Below are 22868 nucleotides of genomic sequence, written 5' to 3'. Positions count from 1 at the left end.
ACAATGACTTTACTTCCTGAAGTGAAGATGTGCGAGATATGTCATAATCTACATCTGAAAACTTTTGAAAGAGATAGTACCTAATTTCAGCATCGAGTGTTATACAGATGATCGAATTAGATGCCATTGCGTTGTACCAAAAGCACTGTTCAGCCTATCTAAAGTCATGACCAGGTAATGCAGTAGTTTAGGGTTTAAATGCCCACAGCTCTTCAATGCTCTGCCAAAACAAAATTAAAAAACCTATACGATGTAAATGTGGTATCCATGATACCAGATGAGGACAGCTCTGTTAAACTCCGTCATGCATCAAATGAGCCAACAACCAGAGTTTTATATATATTGGTAACAATATATGCTCAATGAATTTGTTTGTCCATTTATTTGTTTATTTTACATTTTCAAATACCAAAATCAACCCCCAAGACACTAACTAACCGAAACTCATTTGTTTCTTCTATTAGTCCAAGAATCCAGTTCCGATGTTCTTCTCAAAGCCGCTGTTCCTGTTGTTCCAATTGATGAATGTAGAAATCAATCGTCCCTGATTATTTCAAATGGGTTTATTTGTGCTGGTGATTATATTCCAGGTGGAGCCAGTATATGCAAAGTAATATATGTTATTTAATAGTTTCATCTGTAGTCTTGGGATCCATTTTTTTAGCCATTATATACATATACACACCTTCACAACCCATATACATACATACATACATACATACATACATGCATACATACATATATATATACATACATACATATGTGCGTGTGTACATGTGTACGTGTGTATGTGTAAGTGTATATATATATATATATATATATATATATATAAACATATGGTGGTTGTCTACTCCTTATGCTGAGTTTGACCACCTCCTGTAACTACACCTTAGAACTATCATGGCATCTGATGTGGCTTTTTAAACCAGACAATGTTCTGACGAGACACCCACATAAATTGCACATCCGATTTGGACCACCAAGAGCTGCAGATAAGTTCTGATCTTTGTGAATCTTAAAATATCTTTTGAGGCCTTCGTTAGATTAGCAAACCTTCTAGCATACACTACATTTAAAGGTGTGCACAGACACATAGGCAGAATAATTGGTGGAGATTCGTTTTCCATGGGTTCACAAATGAGATTTGAGCCCAGCAAAAGAAAGGCATAGTCTGTCACAAACTAAGCACACAAAAAGGTCATTGTGATTCACCTCGATCGTAACATTCTTCCTTAAATCTCTTTTGAGTATTGCATGCGTTATCCTGGCCTCTTAAAACGCTTTCACTCCCGAAGCAGGGGTTTCTATGTCCTCTGCATCCATGCCAAGTGACTTCATAGTAGTCCTTCCGCCGTCCTTAAACCCTTTTTTAAAGGTTTAACCCGATAGCGTTTCCCTCTGCAAGCTCACCATAAACAGCTGTTTGGGCATGCGTTCATCGACCATTCGAATAATATGGCTACACCATCTCATTTGGTTTCTCAAAATCATAGCATTAATTGAATATATGCCTGCAGATGCAAGGATATCTGTGTTTGGAGTAAAATAACTCCATTTAATGTTTAAAATTCGATGAAGGCATTTTTGGTGGAATTGTTCTAACAGTTTAAAATGCCTTTCATAACAAGTCCATGTTTCACAATAATACAACAGGGATGGTAAGACAAATGATTTGTAAAGAACCAGCTTTGTATTCTTATTTATACATTGCTGTCACCAAACGCGTGACTCCAAGCCACCAAATGCTTTTGTTGCCTTTTGAATTCGCAGATGTATTTCTGTATCAAGAATCATTTTGTACAAAGTAGATGAACGAATCGACAACTTCAAGTAACTTAACCTTAAAAATTTTAGCGGGATTACAAACAGCAGCACATGCAGGTTGATGCATTACAACTGTTTTTTTCAGATTGATGGTCAAGCCAAAATCATCAGAAGCTGAGTCAGATGCAGATACAAGAGATTGCAGACCTGTTTCAGAATGACTGACAAGATCGCAATCGTCAGCGTATAAAAGTTTCTTGATGAGTGAAGTAAAAACCTTCGCTTTGAATTTCAGTTTGGTCAGATTAAAAACATTCCCTGTTTTTCGATATTTTATATAAATACTCTCCTCAGAGTTTTGAAAAGCGTGTGACAACACAACAGCAAAGTATATTGCAAAGAGTGTGGGGTGCATCAAAGTTTCCCTGCTTTACTCCATTTTCCGCGGCAAAAGATTCAGAGAGCCTGCCACCAAAGTTAACTCTAGTTTTCATATTTTGATGCAAAGTTCTGATCATGCTTACAAATTTTTCTAGACAACCTATTTTTCTTAGAATTAGCCACAGAGCATTTCGATTAACAGTATCAAATGCTTTGCTCAAATCAACAAAGCAATAATATAGAGCAAGATTCTGTTCAATGCACTTGTCTTACAATTGTCTTATAGTAAAGATACAATCAGCTGTGCCGCTGGAGGAACGAAAACCACACTGAGACTCAGACACTATATTTGGAACTATGAAGGTATTTAAACGTTCTAACAAAGTGCGGGCAAGTACCTTTCCAACCACAGACAAAAGTGAAGTCCCACGAAAATTACCATAAGCGTATATATATTGATGCGACGACCGAAAATACAGTTGGCATTATATCCCTATCTCCCGGGCTGGGTTTTGAACCCGTACTCTGGTCAGTTGGGGACAATGGTATTTCCTTTGTCTCGTCGGCGACCACAGCTATTTTTAGCGTAGCTGCCCCCTTTCCGGTCACCGAAAGTTCAGCAGGACAGGAATTGGCGGGAAGCAGTCGGCCGAAGCAGTGAGCAGAGAATTTTGGCCAGTCGAGCGGTAGCAGCCAGCCGAGGCAGTTGGGAGACAGCAGTTTGCCCGTTGAGATGGGGCCAGTCGAGTGAGATGAAGATGAAGAATAAGTCTGACAGACAGAAAGCTATGGTCAGCAGAAACGCATAGAGTCCCAGAGAGAGAGGGACAGAGAGATGAAGCAGTTGGACAGAGATGAAGATGGAGAATAAGTCTGACAGAGAAAGCTATGGTCAGCAGAAAGAAGATGGGAATAAGTCTGACAGAGAGAAAGATATGGTCAGCAGAAATGTATAGAGTCCCAGAGAGAGAGAGAGAGAGAGAGAGAGAGAGAGAGAGAGAGAGAGAGAGAGAGAGAGAGGGACAGAGAGAAAGCTATGGTCAGCAGAAATGTATAGAGTCCCAGTGAGAGAGAGACGGAATTGTAGTGGCAGACTGCCTTGGTCAGTGGAAGTAGCAGACCTGAAGGAAGCGAACTTCGTTGTGGTAAATGCTTTTATATTATTTTAGAGAAAAAGAACTCTGAGTTGTTAACTGTGTTGTTGTTAAATGCTTCTAAAAGAAAGGAAAAGAAAAGAAATACAAAAGAAAGAAGCAGAAGAACTTTGTTGTCAAATGAAACTTGAGACACGAACTTTGCGATGTAAAAATGATTGAAAAGCTTGTAATTGTTTGGAAACTTTGTCAACGTTATTGAACTGTCATGCCATGTATTGGAATTATTATTATGTAATGCTCTATTCTAATGTTTTAAATGTATTCTGTGATGTTATGTATGTAAAAAGAAAAGGTTACCCAACGCATGGTATTCGTGTTGTTTCTTCCTCCCCTCCTTTTGCCTGTGTTGTTCTTCGTTACGTGCTCCAGCCGGGGCTTTATTATCGCGGTCAGGTGACCGACAGACGAATTTGCTAGCTCACTGAGCGTACGAGCGTTCGCGCGCGTGCGCGAGTCCCCTCTTCGGTGTTAAGGAGGTGCTTCGCGTGCGGGCGTTCGTAACAATTTATATATATATATATATATATATATATATATAAATTGAACAACTTCCAGTTATAGAAGAGATGGCATCTGAACCAACTCTAAATGACATTTATTTAGCTATGAATAAGCTGAATAACAACAAGTCTCCAGGATCTGATGGAATCTGTGCAGAAGTCTTGAAATATGGGGGTGACAAAATGATGGAACTCTTAAATATTTTAATTTGTCACTGTTGGAGAAGTGAGAAAGTGCCTCAAGACTGGATTGATGCCATTCTTGTCTCCTTATATAAATCGGGGCCAAAGGATCTGTGTGGTAATTTTCGTGGGATTTCCCTTTTGTCTGTGGTTGGAAAGGTGCTCGCCCGCATTTTGTTAGAACGTTTAAATACCTTTATAGTTCCAAGTATGGTGTCTGAGTCTCAGTGTGGTTTTCGTTCCTCCAGGGGCACAGCTGATTGTATCTTTATTGTCAGACAATTACAGGAGAAGTGCATTGAACAGAATCTTGCTCTGTACCATTGCTTTGTTGATTTGAGCAAAGCATTCGATACTGTTAATCGAAGTGCTCTGTGGCTAATTCTGGGGAAAATTGGTTGCCCAGAAAAGTTTATAAACATGGTCAAGGCTTTGCATCAGGATATGAGAGCTAGGGTTAATTTTGGTGGTAGGCTTTCTGAATCTTTTGCTGTGGAAAATGGAGTAAAGCAGGGAGACCTTGATGCACCCACCCTCTTTGCAATATACTTTGCCGTTGTGGTGTCACATTCTTTTCAAAACTCTGAGGAGGGTATCTACATAAAATATCGAACAACGGGGAATGTTTTTAATTTGACCCGACTGAAGTTTAAAACGAAGGTTTTTACTTCACTTATTAGGGAACTTTTGTATGCTGACGATTGCGATCTGGTTAGTCATTCTGAATCGGGTCTGCAATCCCTTGTATCTGCATTTGATGCAGCTTGTGATGATTTTGGCCTGACCATCAATCTGAAAAAAACAGTTGTAATGTATCAACCTGCGTATGGTGCTGTTTGTAACCTCCCTAAAATTTTTGTTAAGGGAAAGTTACTTGAGGTTGTCAATTCATTTGTCTACCTGGGAAGCTCTGTTCAAGATGATGGAAATCTTGATACGGAAATACACCTGCGAATTCAAAGGGCAGCAAAAGCATTTGGTGGCTTGGAGTCACGCGTCTGGCGCCAGCGACATATAAATAACAATACAAAGCTGGCTCTTTACAAATCATTTGTCTTAACATCCCTATTGTATTCCTGTGAAACTTGGACCTGTTATGAAAGGCATTTTAAAATGTTAGAAAAATTCCACCAAAAATGCCTTCGTCATATTTTAAGAATTAAATGGAATTCTTTTACTCCAAACACAGATATCCTTGCATCTGCAGGCATCCCCTCAATTAAAGCCATGATTTTGAGGAACCAATTGAGATGGTGTGGCCATATTGTTCGAATGGCAGATGAACGCATGCCGAAACAGCTGTTTTATGGTGAGCTTGCAGAGGGGAAACGTTATCGGCATAAACCTAAAAAAAGGTTTAAGGATGGCATAAGGACTGCTATGAAGTCAATTGGAATGGCTCCAAAAGATATAGAAGTCCTCGCTTCAGATCGAGTTGGATGGCGAACAAGGGTGTGGAGTGGAGTGAAAGCATTTGAAGAGGCCAGGATGATGCAAGCAGGGCTCAAGAGACATTTAAGGAAAAATGTAAAGACTGAGAAGGTGAATGACAAGGACCTTTTTGTGTGCACAGTCTGTGACAGACCATGTCTGTCCTTGGCTGGCCTCAAATCTCACCTGCGAACCCATGGAAAACAAACCTCATCCAGCTATTCTGATTATATGTCTGTGCACACGTTTGAATGTGGTATGTGCCAGAGGGTTTGCAAATCCAATGTGGGTCTTAAAAGACATGTTAGGATCCACAATGAGCAGAACTTACTTGCAGGTATTGGTAGTGCAAATCAGAGGTGCAATCTGTGTGGGTATTTTTTTCAAAACACTGTCTGGTTTAAAAAGCCACATCAGACGCCATGAAAGGGCTAAGGTGTAGGTGCAGGAGGTGGTCAAACTCTGTTTAAGGAGTAGACAACTACCATATATATATATATATATATGTTTATATATTCGTTTTGTAAGATTCTTGATGTGAAATCGTGTATATATACATATACATACACACATGCATACATACATACATACATACATACATACATACATACATACATACATATATATATATATATATATATATATATATATATATATATATATATATATATATATATATATATATATATACACATATATACATATGTATGATTCGCTTTGCAGCTTATTATCTTCCCTGTTTCATAAACTCTTTCGTCTTCTCTTTACTTCTAGGGAGATTCCGGCGGTCCTTTGATTTGTCCTCATGAAAACAATATGGTTCTTGCGGGAGTGATATCACATGGCTTAGACTGCCACAAAGAGGCCAGTCTCTTCACTAGTATTGCTTACTATAGAGAATGGATTGATAATATTATGAACTCAGTGGAACAATAACATCATGGTTACTACTACTACTACTACTACTACTACTACTACTACTACTACTACTACCACCACCACCACCACCACTACTACTACTACTACTACTACTACTACTACTACTACTACTACTACTACTACTACTACTACTTACAACAAGACAAAGGATAGAAGATACCTTAAATGTATCCATATTGTTTGAAAAGATCAATAATAAATAATTCCTATATATATATATTCAATTGCTTTGTTTTTAAGTTGTAAAGACAACACAGATCTCAATTTTCACCATTTGGTTCTATGGTCACGTTAGTTTGGGTGGTTGCTTTAACGCATCACCACAACCACAGGGTTTTGTGTAATGTTAGTTTCAATGGTCGTTGTAACATATCACCACCACTTGGTCCTTGGGTGTTTTTAGTTGGGTGGCTGGCGCTAACGCTCCACTTGATTTAACACCACCACTTTAGGTGTCGTTAAGGTAGTAGGTCCAGTCATACAACATACAGAAAATAGCACTACTAGAAATATGAATATTAGGTAAATATTTTCAATACAATACTACTACGCACTGGATACATATATTAGGTTGATCTACTTTTCTTTCTCTTTCTCTACAACAATCCTATAAGGCACTACAATGCTCGTAATATAACGAATGAAACTGTATGTATCCGATGCATCACTTTTTAAAAATCTGATTACAGTTTTGAAAAGAAAGATCAAGAGGTATTTTAAAAAATGTTTTCCTAATTGAGATTACTACCATCATTGTAACAAATATCTCCTACAAGTACCCCCTGATGCTGCCATGCTGGAACACGAACAGCAATACAAATGGCTGTTTGCCAGAATAAAATGACAAATACATGATATTTTATGACAATTATAAAAGAAACAATTGACCTCCTGGAATCAGTTTGATGGTCGTTTACATTAAATTATCTCTGTCTTTAATATGTACACATTCACTCATTCACACGCATCCCTCCGACACATACATACACACATATCCGTATCAATGAGAATGCAAAAATTGCGAGTAATACAATTCACCTTGTGCCATGCAAGCACTCAGCTGTTTCATATTCATCATGAATTACCTGTCACGCGGACCTGAGTATGCCACATATGCATTTACAAATGATATATACATATCAATATAATATATACATATAATATATACATAACAATAGCATTTGGCAAAATAATACAATAGACTGTTAATACGAACTGACTCAAATTTATGTGAAAAAATATTCTTAATTATTAATTCTTGTTTGGAATAGTATATCTCGAAGCACACATTAATGCTATAAATAATACCATGTAAATATTGGGTTGAAAAGCCACTTTAAATAGAAAAAATCGAATGGTAGAACATCTGTCATATCTACATGAGATGTTGGTCGTGTCCCACGGCCAGCCTTCGATTTTTATTATCCAAAAGGGTTTTTCAATCTAATATATATTTACATATCTTCATATGTGAGTGCATCGAGATATACTATTCTAAAACAAAAATTATTTCGCATTTTCTCGAACGTTTATAAAATTCTTATGACGTCAACGACATTTTCATGTATTATTTGCAAAACTTTTTTGCTTTAATTACTTGCTTAACTTTTGAAGGAAAATACAAACTGCCTGAATTCGTTTCCTTTCCCATATTAGCATACATATTTTATTACAAAGGGAAAGAATAATTTCCTTTCTGACTCACAGTACTCCTGTAACTCTGTACAAGCCTGGCATGTGGTTGCAATTTTTTCTAAGGGATTTACAAGGCTTTGTTGTGATTAGATTAAACTATAAAGGAAGTGTATTAAAATACTGAATTTGTTTACATTGATTTTCTTTGTGAATTTTGTCTTCGATTTTTCATTAAAATCGCTTCCATTCCAACACGCCGATAGACTGTTTCTGGCATTTAACGAAGGTGTTTGTTCTGATTGCTTTATCCTGACTCCCTATTTCGCTTTCAATAAACATATTGTCTAGATCGTTGTCTTCCAGATTATACTTTAAATCAGTCAGGTCCTCGTTACCCTTCCAGATCACCGTCAAATTGAAAGCCTTCTTCTCTTGGGGTTTCTTCATTGCTTTAAAATGTCTTATAGACGTTGTTAGGTTGGTTATAGTAATTAGGTAGAGGGTGAGAAGTAAGAGATAAAGGTAAAAGCTGTATTCTTAGACATGAAGGACCTAACAATAAACATGTATTTCCATGTATTTATTTCAAACATTTATATTTCATACAGTTCTATATTTGAAAGATGAGGAATTATGTACATTATTTACGTTATTTACTTTTGGCAGATATTTGTCCCAGTCGGGCATATGGCGTGGTGGTTAAGAGCGCGGGCTACTAACCCAAGATTCCGATTTCGATTCCAGGCAATGACCTGAACAATAAGAATAATAATAATAACATCAGAAAAATACCTTAGGAATGAGAACCCAGGTTCAAAATTTCCCCAGGACACCTGATGAAGGCTGGAGAGTATATCAGCCGAAACGTTGTGTTAACAACAAACAAGATGAGGAGAAATATCCGTCAAATGTAAATAATGTAAATAATTTACTTATATTTCACATATGTAAAATGTGAATTAATTATATTGGAAAAACATATTTGTTAGCATGTATGTGATATTTAAAGTTTTACATTGCGTAATAAAAATGTTTAAATACAGTTATGTGATAGTTCGTCACCGCAACGGACAAAATATTTAGTGGTATTTCTTCTGGCTTTACATTCTGTGTTCAAATTCCGCCATTGACCATTTCAGGGTCGACAAAAAGTACCAATTGAACACGATTTCGATGTAATCGACTAGCTCCCATCTAACAAATTTCAGACCTATTGTAGAAAGAATTATTATAATAAACAGAATAAGAAAGGTATTCATATGGAAAAATATTATTTGTATGTATATAGAAATGTTTGCATGTTGGCATTATTGGAATACAAAGTATGTTATGCAAAATAAGCAGAATAAAGGGAGAGCCTATTTCACGGAATAAAGAGTAGCGTCTACAGTGGCTCTATTTAATCAATATTCTAGCTTTTTAAAGCCCCGAGAATCTTTTGAAATACCATTTGGCAGGTATTTATATAACTTTTCTTTAATGTTGCTGCCGCTATTTGCTACATTCCTGCTTACACTGATGGGTCGATAAAAATTTATTTATAATTCGATTCAAGAAGTCGGTCATACCTTTTATAACAATATTTTTAGACTGTTGTTTTAAACCGAAATTCTAAGCCTGGTGTCTCTATGCAGAAGACCAAAGCCTCCCCAAGAGAAATTACCAAAAACATATAATGAAAAGAAACATAACAAGTAACTGCAGAATATGTGGCGATGGACAAGAAACAAAAAATCATATTATCTCTGGCTGCCCAGTCCTGGCTAAGAAGGAATATATTCACAGACACGACAGAGCTGGGACCTATATACACTGGAAGCTATGCCAACACTATGGAATAACAACAGAAAAAAGATGGTATAAACACACGCCAGAAAAAGTCACAGAAAACGAGAAAGCAAACATACTCTGGGATATGCCAATACACACAGATAGAGAAATTAAGGCCAATAGACCAGATATAGTTGTCAAAGATCATGAAAGAAAAAAATGCTTTCTAATTGATGTATCAATACTAACAGATGACAACGTTTCCCTAAAAGAAATGGAGAAAATTTCAAAATACAAAGACCTGGAAATAGAGGTAACTCGAATGTGGGATCTAAAAACAGAAACAATTCCTATCATAGTAGGTGCCTTAGGTATAATAAAAAGTATTCAGACAAATACATAACAAAAACACCAGGACTTACAAATATATATAACATACAGAATAATGCACTACTGGGCACTGCACACATCCTACTTAAAACACTTTCACTACAGTAACCATAAGATCATCACAGCAAACCACAGCAGTTACCCAAGGCACACAGAGCTGCGCTCGGTAGTGAAGTGAAAGCACGTTATAAAAATAAAACTACTGAATAATAATAATAATAATAATAATAATAATAATAATAAGAAGAAGAAGAAGAAGAAGAAGAAGAAGAAGAATAATAATAATAATAATAATAATAATAAAACTATAGACCTATAACCTGTCTCCCTACGATCTACAAAGCCTTTACTGCAATAATATCGCAGAGATTGAGTAAACACCTGGAAAATAACAACCTGTTTCTAGAAGAGCAGAAGGGATGCTGCAAGGGCTCATACGGCTGTAAAGACCAACTATTGATCAATAAAGCCATAACTGAAGACAGCCGCAAAAAGAAGAAAGGCCTCAGTATGGCCTGGGTGGACTATTAAAAGGCTTTCGACAGTGTTCCCCACACGTGGATTCTCGAAACACTAGCCATAAACAAGGTGGCACCAATTATTATAAAATACATAAGGCACTCAATGAACAAATGGCAGACAGTGCTACAGCTCCAAACAAAAGAGGGACTTGCGAAAACGAAAGCCATCCCCATTAGAAGAGGAATATTCCAGGGAGACACGCTATCTCCACTCCTGTTCTGCCTGGCACTCACACCTTTAACTGAATTGCTAAATAGAACTGGATGCGGTTACAAATACTACGGAAAAACAGTCAGCCACCTTTTATATATGGATGACCTAAAATTATATGCAAAAAATGACAAAGAGCTAGAAACACTACTACAGACAGTACACGGCTTTACCAAGGAAATAGATATGAAATTCGGATTAGAAAAATGTGCCAAAACAACCCTGAAAAGAGGAAAATAAGTTAAAAGTAGCAATATAACACTAGATAAGGCCAATGAAATAAGAGAACTAGACGAAAGCCAACCATATAAATATTTAGGAGTCAATGAACTAGATAGGATACAACATACACAAATGAAAGAAAAAATAAAGAAAGAGTACTATAGACGAGTTAGATCAATACTAAAAACAGAGCTCAATGCTAAAAACAAGATAATGGGTATCAACACTTTAGCTGTCCCAGTTATAAGCTACAGCTACAACATCCTTAACTGGACACTAAAAAACAAGAAAAATAATGACAGGATATAGGATGCACCACCCAAAATCTGACATAGAAAGGTTATATATACAACGCACAGAAGGTGGCAGGGGTCTTATACAGCTGGAAAACTATTATAAAATAACCACCATAGGACTGCAAAAATACCTACTCCAGAAGCAAGAAAAATTAATACAAATAGCCACAAAACACGAGCAAAACAAAAAACTGTTTTCAGTATTTAAGGAAGCTGACAAATACAAACAAGAAATCAATCTACCTAACAAATACGAAGAAGAAGAAAAAGAAGAAGAAACAACAAAGCTATAAAACAAATGAAATCCAAACTAAAACTAGAACAGCAACGGACCATGATAAAACGATGGCAAGAAAAGCCCCTACATGGTAAATACTGGGCTAAACTAAATGCGAAAGAAATAGACAGAGAAAAATCCCAGCAATGGTTGAGAAGCTCAGGACTCAAAGCAGAGACTGAAGGATTTTTAATTGCTGCACAAGACCAAAGCCTCCCCACCAGAAATTACCAAAAACATATAATGAAAAGAAACATAACAAGTAACTGTAGAATTTGACAAGAAACAATAAATCATATTATCTCTGGCTGCCCAGTCCTGGCTAAGAAGGAATATATTCACAGACACGACAGAACTGTGACCTATATACACTGGAAGCTATGCCAACACTATGGAATAACAACAGAAAAAAGATGGTATAAACACACGCCAGAAAAGGTCACAGAAAACGAGAAAGCAACCATACTCTGGGATATGCCAATACACACAGATAGAGAAATTAAGGCAAATAGACCAGATATAGTTGTCAAAGATCATGAAGAAAAAAAATGCTTTCTAATTGATGTATCAATACCAGCAGATGACAACGTCTCTCTAAAAGAAATGGAAAAACTTTCAAAATACAAAGACCTGGAAATAGAGGTAACTCGAATGTGGAATCTAAAAACAGAAACAATTCCTATTATAGTAGTTGCCTTAGGTATAATAAAAAAATATTCAGACAAATACATAACAAAAACACCAGGACTTACAAATATATATAACGTACAGAAAATTGCACTATTGGGCACAGCACACATCCTACGCAAAACACTTTCACTACAGTAACCATAAGAGCACCACAGCAAACCACAGCACATACCCAAGGTGCACAGAGCTGCGCTCGGTAGTGAAGTGAAAGCACGTTATAAAAATAAAACTACTGAATAATAATAATAATAAAGACGAAGAGTTCCATAATTAAATTTGCTGAACACAATATTTCGGTATCTCGCATACCTTCAACGAGTTCGAAATTTGGTATGTCAGTCTACTTCATTTTTTCCTGGAACTTTTCTTCTTTATTTACATATTCCCTCCAGAGGAGTCATAGCAGTCCTATATTATCTATAAAAAATATAATAATAATAATAATAATAATAATAATAATAATAATAATAATAATAATAATAATAATAATAATAATAATGCCCTGATACAGTACCAGACAGTGGTTCTCATGGCTTCTTATCTTAACTGATGTTATCATGATGTTATCATGTATATTGTTTTGTCTTGGTATAAAAGATGGGCTACAGCAAATGTTCTGCTCAATACCACAGATTTGCTTGTCAGTTGCTTGACCTTAACCAGTTGAGCATGTCCCTTAGTGGCTGACGATATGTGCATCTCTGATCACGAGCAGAAGTAGTGGGGGAGCATCATAGCCATGTGTTGAGAGGAATTCTTTGGGGCTTGGATAATTCACCTTTGGAAACATGAGTATTTCGTTCGACATCCTCAAACAACCTTTATTCAAGGACCTTTTGAGTGGGATGGGCTACTCGACCTGAAGAAAATTCTAACTGGGCCCCACCTACAAGGTCATGTGCTGTTTATCTTGATATGAGACCACTATGTCGCGCACATATGGTTGTGATGCCCTTATCAGACGGGTAGTCATGATAGGTATACTGGGCTTCATATATTTTACCCCAGTGTCACTTTGATGGCATGCCCTCCTCTCTCACTCAATAATAATAGTAATAATAATAATAATAATAATAATAATAATAATAATAATAATAATAATAATAATAATAATAATAATAATAATAATAATAATAATAATAACAATAATAAAACGATAGAGAGGTACAAACATAATACAAGTGCAGAAACAGATTTAAAATGCTTAACGTTTTATAAAATGAACGAAAGCACATACAAAGGTTTGGAATCCCACTCCAGTGGAGAAATAAAGTAATTCACAGTCCTTGACCGCCTTGCACAGCTGCTACTTGCCTTCTGTCAAGTACAATCTTTCTTTGTATGAGCCAGTTTAACGACAGGCACTAAACTTACGTTAAATTTGCCAGAGATAAGAATTTTTCTTTCCATATCCACTCCTCTCACATCATACAAACGTGTGTATGGCTTGGACTGACTTTAAGAAGGCATATATGATACCTCATTCTTGGACCGTTGAATGCCTGCAGATATTTGGTGTTGCTGACAACATCACAAAGTTTCTGATGCATAGCATGAAAGAGTGGAAAACCAAATTGTACTCAAGTAATGTATTCCTTGGAGAAGTTAATATTAAAAGAGGAATCTTCCAAGGTGACTCGTTTTCTTCGTTACTTTTTGTAATTGCACTAATACCCATAACAATGACACTTAAAAAGTTAGAATGGGTTACCGATGTGGGAACTAAGGTCCATCATTAAGCCATCTTCTGGTTATGGAGGACCTGAAATTGTTTAGGAAACCTGAAAAACAGATTCCTTAACAAAAACAGTCCAGAAGTATGGTAGAGACATCGGTATTGAATTTCGGATCACCAAAGACAGGTTAGCTTGCGAGGCTAAGCAGTTGTGGTCGATGAAAAAGGTAGTACCGATAATTCTCGGAGCCATGGGAACAGTGAGCAAAAATCTCGAGAAGCACATGGAACAAATAGGGGCTGCAATAATGGTGGAGCACTTGCAGAAAACAGCACTGCCTGGAACCGTTCCAATACTCTGGAAGGTGCTCGAAAAATAAGAGGTGTTACCTTAGTTTACTGGAAGTGAACAGCTGACACTGTAGTACATCTCCAGCGTTAAAAGCTGTGCAAAGGCAGTAATAATAATAATAATAATAATAATAATAATAATAATAATAATAATAATAATAATAATAATAATAATAATAATAATAATAATGATGATGATAATAATAAATTCCTTGGTGCAGTACCAGGCAGTGGCTCTCATGGCTTCTGATCTTAACTGATTGAAAGAATTGTTCTCATGTACATTGTTTTGTCCTTGTATAAGTGATGGGCTACAGCAAATATTCTGCTCAATACCACAGATTTGCTTGTCAGTTGTTTGACCTTAACCAGTTGAGAATGTCCCTTGTTGGCTGACGATATGTGCATCTCTGATCACGAGCAGAAGTAGTGGAGGAGCATCATGGCCATGTGTTGAGTGGAATTCTTTGTTCAACATTTTTCAACAACCCTTATTCAGGGACCTTTTGAGCGGGATGGGCTCCTCGATCTGAAGGAAATTCTAACTGGACCCGACCTGCAATGTCATGCGCTGTTTATCTTGATATGAGATCACTATGTCGTGCACATATGATTGTGATGCATGTGCTTGGTGTACCCTTATCAGACGGGTAATCATGATGTGTATACTGGGCTTCATATATTATATATTGTACCCCAGTGCCACTTTAATGGCATGCACTACTCTCTCACTCAATTATAATAATAATAATAATAATAATAATAATAATAATAATAATAATAATAATAATAATAATAATAATAATAATAATAATAATAATAATAATAATAATAATAATAGTAAGAAGAAGAAGAAGAAGAAGAAGAAGAAGAAGAAGAAGAAGAAGAAGAAGAAGAAGAAGAAGAAGAAGAAGAAGAAGAAGAAGAAGAAGAAGAAGAAGAAGAAACAAAGGCTATAAAACAAATAAAATCCAAACTAGAACTAGAACAACAACGGACCATGATAAAACGATGGCAAGAAAAGCCCCTACATGGTAAATACTGGGCTAAATTAAATGCAAAAGAAATAGACAGAGAAAAATCCCAACAATGGTTGAGAAGCTCAGGACTCAAAGCAGAGACTGAAGGATTTTTAATTGCTGCACAAGACCAAAGCCTCCCCACCAGAAATTACCAAAAACATATAATGAAAAGAAACATAACAAGTAACTGCAGAATATGTAGCGATGGACAAGAGACAATAAATCATATTATCTCTGGCTGCCCAGTCCTGGCTAAGAAGGAATATATTCACAGACATGACAGAGCTGGGACCTATATACACTGGAAGCTATGCCAACACTATGGAATAACAACAGAAAAAAGATGGTATAAACACACGCCAGAAAAGGTCACAGAAAACGAGAAAGCAACCATACTCTGGGATATGCCAATACACACAGATAGAGAAATTAAGGCAAATAGACCAGATATAGTTGTCAAAGATCATGAAGGAAAAAAATACTTTCTAATTGATGTATCAATACTAGCAGATGACAACTTTTCCCCAAAAGAAATGGAGAAACTTTCAAAATACAAAGACCTGGAAATATAGGTAACTCGAATGTGGAATCTAAAAGCAGAAGCAATTCCTATCACAGAAGGCGCCTTAGGTATAATAAAAAATATTCAGACAAATACATAACAAAAACACCAGGGCTTACAAATATATATAACATACAGAATAATGCACTACTGGGCACTGCACACATCCTACTTAAAACACTTTCAATACAGTAACCATAAGATCATCACAGCAAACCACAGCACATACCCAAGGCACACAGAGCTGCGCTCGGTAGTGAAGTGAAAGCACGTTATAAAAATAAAACTACTGAATAATAATAATAATAATAATAATAATAATAATAATAATAATAATAATAATAATAATAATAATAATAATAATAATATTTTTTTTTTAGTTTATATAAAGGACTGATAACTCAGAAGAAATGTACTGTTGAAGACACACAAGGTGTCGAAATATTGTTCAAAGGACCAATAAATAAGTTACTTTCGAGTTGCACTTTTTGTCATTGAGTTGGCCGCGGTGATGGATTACGTCAGCTATGTTTACCTTAGGGATGGAATTTGGCAATCGTATACAAAAGTTAAGAACTCATCTATCTATCTAATAATAATAATAATAATAATAATAATAATAATAATAATAATAATAATAATAATAATAATAATAATAATAGAATACTAAATAGCAGATATACCGCAGCGAATACCAAATAGCAGATGTACCAAACAGCATGGGCGTGTGGCAGCGAGCTGCTAGGAAGTTAGATCAAATCTGAAACCATCAGGTAGCAGGAATTAAGAATCTGCAAAAACAGTGAAAGAAAACTATGTCTTAGTGTAAGCCATTTCAGGAAATTGAAAGATTTTTCTTATATGGAGTATACATATACGAAAAATAGTAACATGTGCGTAAAAATCTAAGCACATGAACTGCAATATTTCCATACGTAAAACTGAAAACCTGTGAGTAAAATTTTAAATTTCAAATTTAAATTACATAAGAATCTATATTTATTCAAGATCTCTCTATATATATGCACATTACTGTTTCTTCTCGGTCTCTCGCTGATACATCAATAATAATTATAGCTACGAAATAAACATCAACACATGTCCATGGACAGTGTTCAGTTAAAAACGTAAACGCAGTAAAAACGAACCCATAACAAAGCCAACTAAAATTGAAAGAACAGTGGATAGACAACCATAAATATGAAATAGTTGATTAATGATTTACATACACTACTATGTAATACTTCTCCAAAAACATACAGGAATAAACTTATACCGTAAATACCCACCAAAATTAACAAAGTCCACATGTGCCATAGAAGACCGATACCCGTGAGAAGAATACAACCTGCGCTGCACAAACAACACACAATACAAAAACTAATACAACAGAAGACTCAAACCAAACCCCATAACAAAACAAACTGATACAATACAATATCCCCACCACCACCACAAAAAATGCAGCGCACACCAGCCCACCAGCACAAAAGTGCAACAAATGATGCAATAGAAAGTTGCTTGAAAATACCAGACGTCGAAAAGTAATAGAGGTGATGACGTTGGTGACGACAAAAGAGTATTAGCTCTAGCATGAAGAAATGGAAGTAGATCTATACTCAGGTGACACACTCTTAGGGAAAGTTGATATCAAAAGAGGAATTTTCCAGGGGGACTCGTTGTCCCCTTTGATATTTGTCAGTTTAGTATTAAGGAAGGCAAAGGCAGGGTATCAGTTCAGAAATATTAATGGAAAAATTAATGATTTGCTCTACATAGATAATCTGAAGCGTTTTAGTAAGAATGAAAAAGAGATAGATTCCTTAATATAGACTGTAAGACACTTCAGCAAAGATATAGGCATGGAATTTGGCATTGATAAGTATGCAATATTAGTCATGAAAAGGGGACAGGCAGTCAACAGCGAAGACATCCAATTATCTGATGACCAGACATTAAAATCATTGAAAGGAGGAGAGAGTTATAAATGTCTAAGAGTATTAGAATCTGACAGGGTACTAATTACAGAAATGAAAACGAAAACTGAGGAGTACATCAGAAGGCTGAGGAAGCTAATGAAGTCAAAGCTAAATGGTCCGAATCTAGTGAAGGCTGTAAATACTTGGACATTATTATTACTTAGATACTCAGCAGCTTCTGTAGATTGGACAAAAACTGAATTTGCAAAGCTAGACAGAAGAACTAGGAAGGAATTCAATATGAATGGAGGACTCCACCCAAAGGCAGAAGTAGCAAGGTTATACTTACCTCGAAAGGAGAGGCAGAAGAAGGTTAATATCAGTAGAAGACTGCATAGAGTTAGCTAGCGTAGATATAGACTCCTATGTAGGTAATAGTGAAGAAAGTTTATTAAAAGCTGCTAGAGTCACAGCAAAACATAAGGAAACCAAAACCCCAAACGAACTTGAAATCCAGAAAAAAGATCAGAAATTATTTGACTGGAGAAGGCATTTGTTGGTAGATTCCCATTAAGGAGTAATTGGATAAAAGCCAAGATAACAAAAACCAAGTAGATTCCCAATGTAAGAGGAAAACGTTACTCATATAGTAAGTGAATGTAGCATGCTGGCACAGAAAGAATACAAGAAAAGGCACGACAATCTAGAGATAGTAATCCACTGAGAGCCATGTAGAAAGCTAGGATAAATTGTATGAACCTAGTAAAGAACTAGAAAGTAAGAAATACAAGATGATGTGACACTTTAACATTCAGACTGACAGAGTAATAGAAGCTAGAAAGCCTGATTTAGGAATAGTAGATAAAGAGAATAGAAAGTGTCAGATAATTGATTTTACAGTCCCAAATGATGAAAAAATCAATATGAGAGGTACAGAAAAAATAGCAAAGTACTAGGACCTAACCATTGAATTACAGAGACTATGGAAAGTGCGGGTAAAATGTATCCCAGTAGTTATATGTGCAATGGGAACTCTCCTTAAACATCTGAACAGATGGATAGAGGAAATAGGCATAAACCCCAGTTTAGTACAGCTCGAGAAAATAGTATTATTAGGGACAGCTAGGATACTTAGGAGGATTCTTGGCATCTAAAGTTACCTGTTGTAGCCCGGTGTTAGGATTTTTTTCTTTTCCAGCAGTCTACTCTGCTGTGTGTATATGAAAATGATAATAAAAATAATAACGAACAAGTATAAAGATCTTGAAATAGAAATCAGCATGACTTGCTGTCATAAGTGCCCTAGAAATGATAGGAAAAGGGGCTGATTGCTACATAGCTTAGATACCAGGAAATCCAAAAGTGGCAGAAATTCAAAAAATGGTGCACATGGGAACTGCCAATATCCTACGTAAAATATTGTCTTCGTAATCTCAAATTTAAAAACGAACAAACTTATCATAATTTTCTTGTTTCCTTACACATTCTCTAGAACAATACTTTGTGCAAAACCAAATATGTGGCACCCTAGTCATAATACCAACTTGAACTTATAACTTGTTGTCTCTTGAGGTCTCTGGGTGAGACTTGGAGTCAACTTGTACAGATACAAAGCAAAAGTCAAACATATGATGATAATAATAATAATGATAATAATAATAATAATAATAATAATAATAATAATAATAATAATAATAATAATAATAATAAAAGCACGTTATAAAAATAAAACTACTGAATAATAATAATAATAATAGCACGTTATAAAAATAAAACTACTGAATAATAATAATAATAATAATAATAATAATAATAATAATAATAATAATAATAATAATAATAATAATAATAATAATAATAATAATAATAATAGTAATGTAAAATAGACAGGAAAACAAGAAAAATAATGACAGGATATAGGATGCACCACCCAAAATCTGACATAGAAAGGCTATATATACAACGCACAGAAGGTGGCAGGGGTCTTATACAGCTAGAAAACTATTATAAAATAACCACCATAGGACTGCAAAAATACCTACTCCAGAAGCAAGGGAAACTAATACAAATAGCCACAAAACACGAGCAAAACAAAAAACTGTTTTCAGTATTTAAGGAAGCTGACAAATACAAACAAGAAATCAATCTACCTAACAAATACGAAGAAGAAGAAGAAGAAACAACAAAAGCTATAAAACAAATGAAATCCAAACTAAAACTAGAACAGCAACGGACCATGATAAAACGATGGCAAGAAAAGCCCCTACATGGTAAATACTGGGCTAAACTAAATGCGAAAGAAATAGACAGAGAAAAATCTCAGCAATGGCTGAGAAGCTCCGGACTCAAAGCAGAGACTGAAGGATTTTTAATTGCTGCACAAGACCAAAGCCTCCCCACCAGAAATTACCAAAAACACATAATGAAAAGAAATATAACAAGTAACTGTAGAATATGTGGAGATCGACAAGAAACAATAAATCATATTATCTCTGGCTGCCCAGTCCTGGCTAAGAAGGCATATATTCACAGACACGACAGAGCTGGGACCTATATACACTGGAAGCTATGCCAACATTATGGAATAGCAACAGAAAAAAGATGGTATAAACACACGCCAGAAAAGGTCACAGAAAACGAGAAAGCAACCATACTCTGGGATATGCCAATACACACAGATAGAGAAATTAAGGCAAATAGACCAGATATAGTTGTCAAAGATCATGAAGAAAAAAAATGCTTTCTAATTGATGTATCAATACCAGCAGATGACAACGTTTCTCTAAAAGAAATGGAAAAACTTTCAAAATACAAAGACCTGGAAATAGAGATAACTCGAATGTGGAATATAAAAACAGAAACAATTCCTATCATAGTAGGTGCCTTAGGTATAATAAAAAAATATTCAGACAAATACATAACAAAAACACCAGGACTTACAAATATATATAACATACAGAAAATTGCACTACTGGGTACTGCACACATTCTATGCAAAACACTTTCAATACAGTAAACATAAGAGCACCACAGCAAACCACAGCACATACCCAAGGCGCACAGAGCTGCGCTCGGTAGTGAAGTGAAAGCACGTTATAAAAATAAAACTACTGAATAATAATAATAATAATAATAATAATAATAATAATAAAAAACTGGAGACAGAAACACCTTGAAGTAAGACCCTACATAGACAGTAACAAACTTGCCAACGTCAGAAGAAACATTATGAAAAAAAAATTACTAACTGAAGTAGAGATTGACCAAATTAAACTAGTAGTAAGGGATAAAAAGAATGAAACTGCAGCTAAAGAAGATAGTACAGAGGAAATAATTATAAACCAGCCCAAGGCTGATGAAAATACAGTAATGATTGAAAGAGTTAAGGTAACTGATAGGCAAAGTGAAATACTCTCTGAACCAACCATAAACACTAAGGCAGGTGAAAATCAAATAGATGAAGGAAGTCATACAGAAATCGACGCAACAGAACTACATGATCTAAAAAATTAAATCATGGTTGAATGGCTGAAAATTAAAGAAACTAGTATGAATGAACGCGACACTCTCCCCAAAATTCGCAATTCTAACCAAAACCTGAAAATAATTGGTAAAATCCGCCTTGCACTTAAGGATATAATTTCAGCTAATGATGTTGATATTACAGATCTCAACCACCTGTACTATGCATCCGCAAGAATCTCAACGATTCTATGTGGTGAAAAGATTAGAAAAAGACAACACTCGCACAAAAAGCCTTCTTGGCAAGAACGCATTCAACACCAAATTAAGCTGCCTAGATCTGACATAGAATGTTTGAAAAGCCTTAAATTTGACAAGAGTATCAAACCTACAAAGACCCAAAAACTAAAGAAAAAATATAATATGAAAACCATAGTTGACATTGATGCCACCATAGAAACCATCAAGCAAAAGGTACGTGCTAAAGCTGCCTGCATAGCAAGGTATGAAAAGCGTGTTAGATTCTTCCGAGATAATAACATGTTAAAAAATAACCCCAAAAATTTCTACAGGAAGATAGGGAAAACACCAGTAACAATAAAGTCTGTCCCATCAAAAGAAGAAGTGCAAGAATTTTGGAATAAAATCTGGGCAGAAGATAAAACACACAATGAAAAGGCCCCTTGGATTGACAGAATATCTACAGACCTAGACTCCTTAGAGGAGCAAAAGTGGGAGGGGGTCAAGGTAGAAGATATAAGATCTGCTCTCAGGAGGTCAAGCAAATGGAAGTCTCCAGGAAAGGATAAAATTCCTAACTTCTGGTTGAATGCCTTCCCAGAAAGCCATGAACAAAATTTTACAACGATGTTTTGCAAAATCCTAGTTTGATGCCCTCTTGGCTAGTTAATGGTTTAACATTCCTGCTTCCAAAAAATGAGGAAACAAACGAACCAAAAAATTATCGCCCCATAACCTGCTTAACAACAATGTATAAGACGCTAACATCTGTCCTAACCGAGTACACCTATAGTTTCTTAATAGAAAGTAGCATATTCCCTAATGAGCAAAAGGGATGTAAACGTGGATCTTATGGTTGTAAAGATCAGCTACTCATCAATAAGATGATCTTAGAAGATTGTCACAAGCGACACAAAAACTTGTCAATAGCCTGGATAGACTATAAAAAGGCCTTTGATAGCCTACCACATAGCTGGATTAGGGAATGTCTGGAAATGTATAAAATAGCTCCTACTCTGCGAAACTTTTTATCTGTAAGTATGAGATCATGGAGAACCACACTGATGTTGAACAATGACAATGAATCTCTAAATGCTGGAGATGTAAGAATTTCATGTGGCATTTTCCAGGGTGACTCACTATCACCACTCCTCTTCTGTCTAGCCCTAATACCGCTCTCAAAATTGCTCAATGATGCACAGTATGGTTATAAAATATTTGATAAAAATATAAATCATCTCATTTACATGGATGATTTAAAGCTCTTTGC

The 22868-nt window shown here is 35.7% G+C and overlaps 1 protein-coding gene across 1 annotated transcript in view; it reads left to right on the top strand.

The window, feature by feature from the left end:
• Nucleotides 1-6574, top strand: part of LOC106869287 (trypsin-2) — a 45237-nt gene extending 38663 nt beyond the window's left edge. Inside the window, exons 5-6 of the mRNA XM_014914959.3 lie at nucleotides 465-610; nucleotides 6191-6574. Coding sequence (XP_014770445.1) covers nucleotides 465-610; nucleotides 6191-6352 — 308 coding nt within the window. The 3' untranslated portion in view covers nucleotides 6353-6574. The remainder of the gene's footprint in view (nucleotides 1-464; nucleotides 611-6190) is intronic.
• Nucleotides 6575-22868: the final 16294 nt, after the last annotated feature.

This window comes from Octopus bimaculoides, chromosome 24 (assembly GCF_046866305.1).
Source record: "Octopus bimaculoides isolate indiv1 chromosome 24, ASM4686630v1, whole genome shotgun sequence".
Lineage (NCBI taxonomy): Eukaryota > Metazoa > Mollusca > Cephalopoda > Octopoda > Octopodidae > Octopus > Octopus bimaculoides.
The sequence above is the reverse complement of the archived record's forward strand: the minus strand, read 5'-3'. Positions and strand labels throughout refer to the sequence as shown.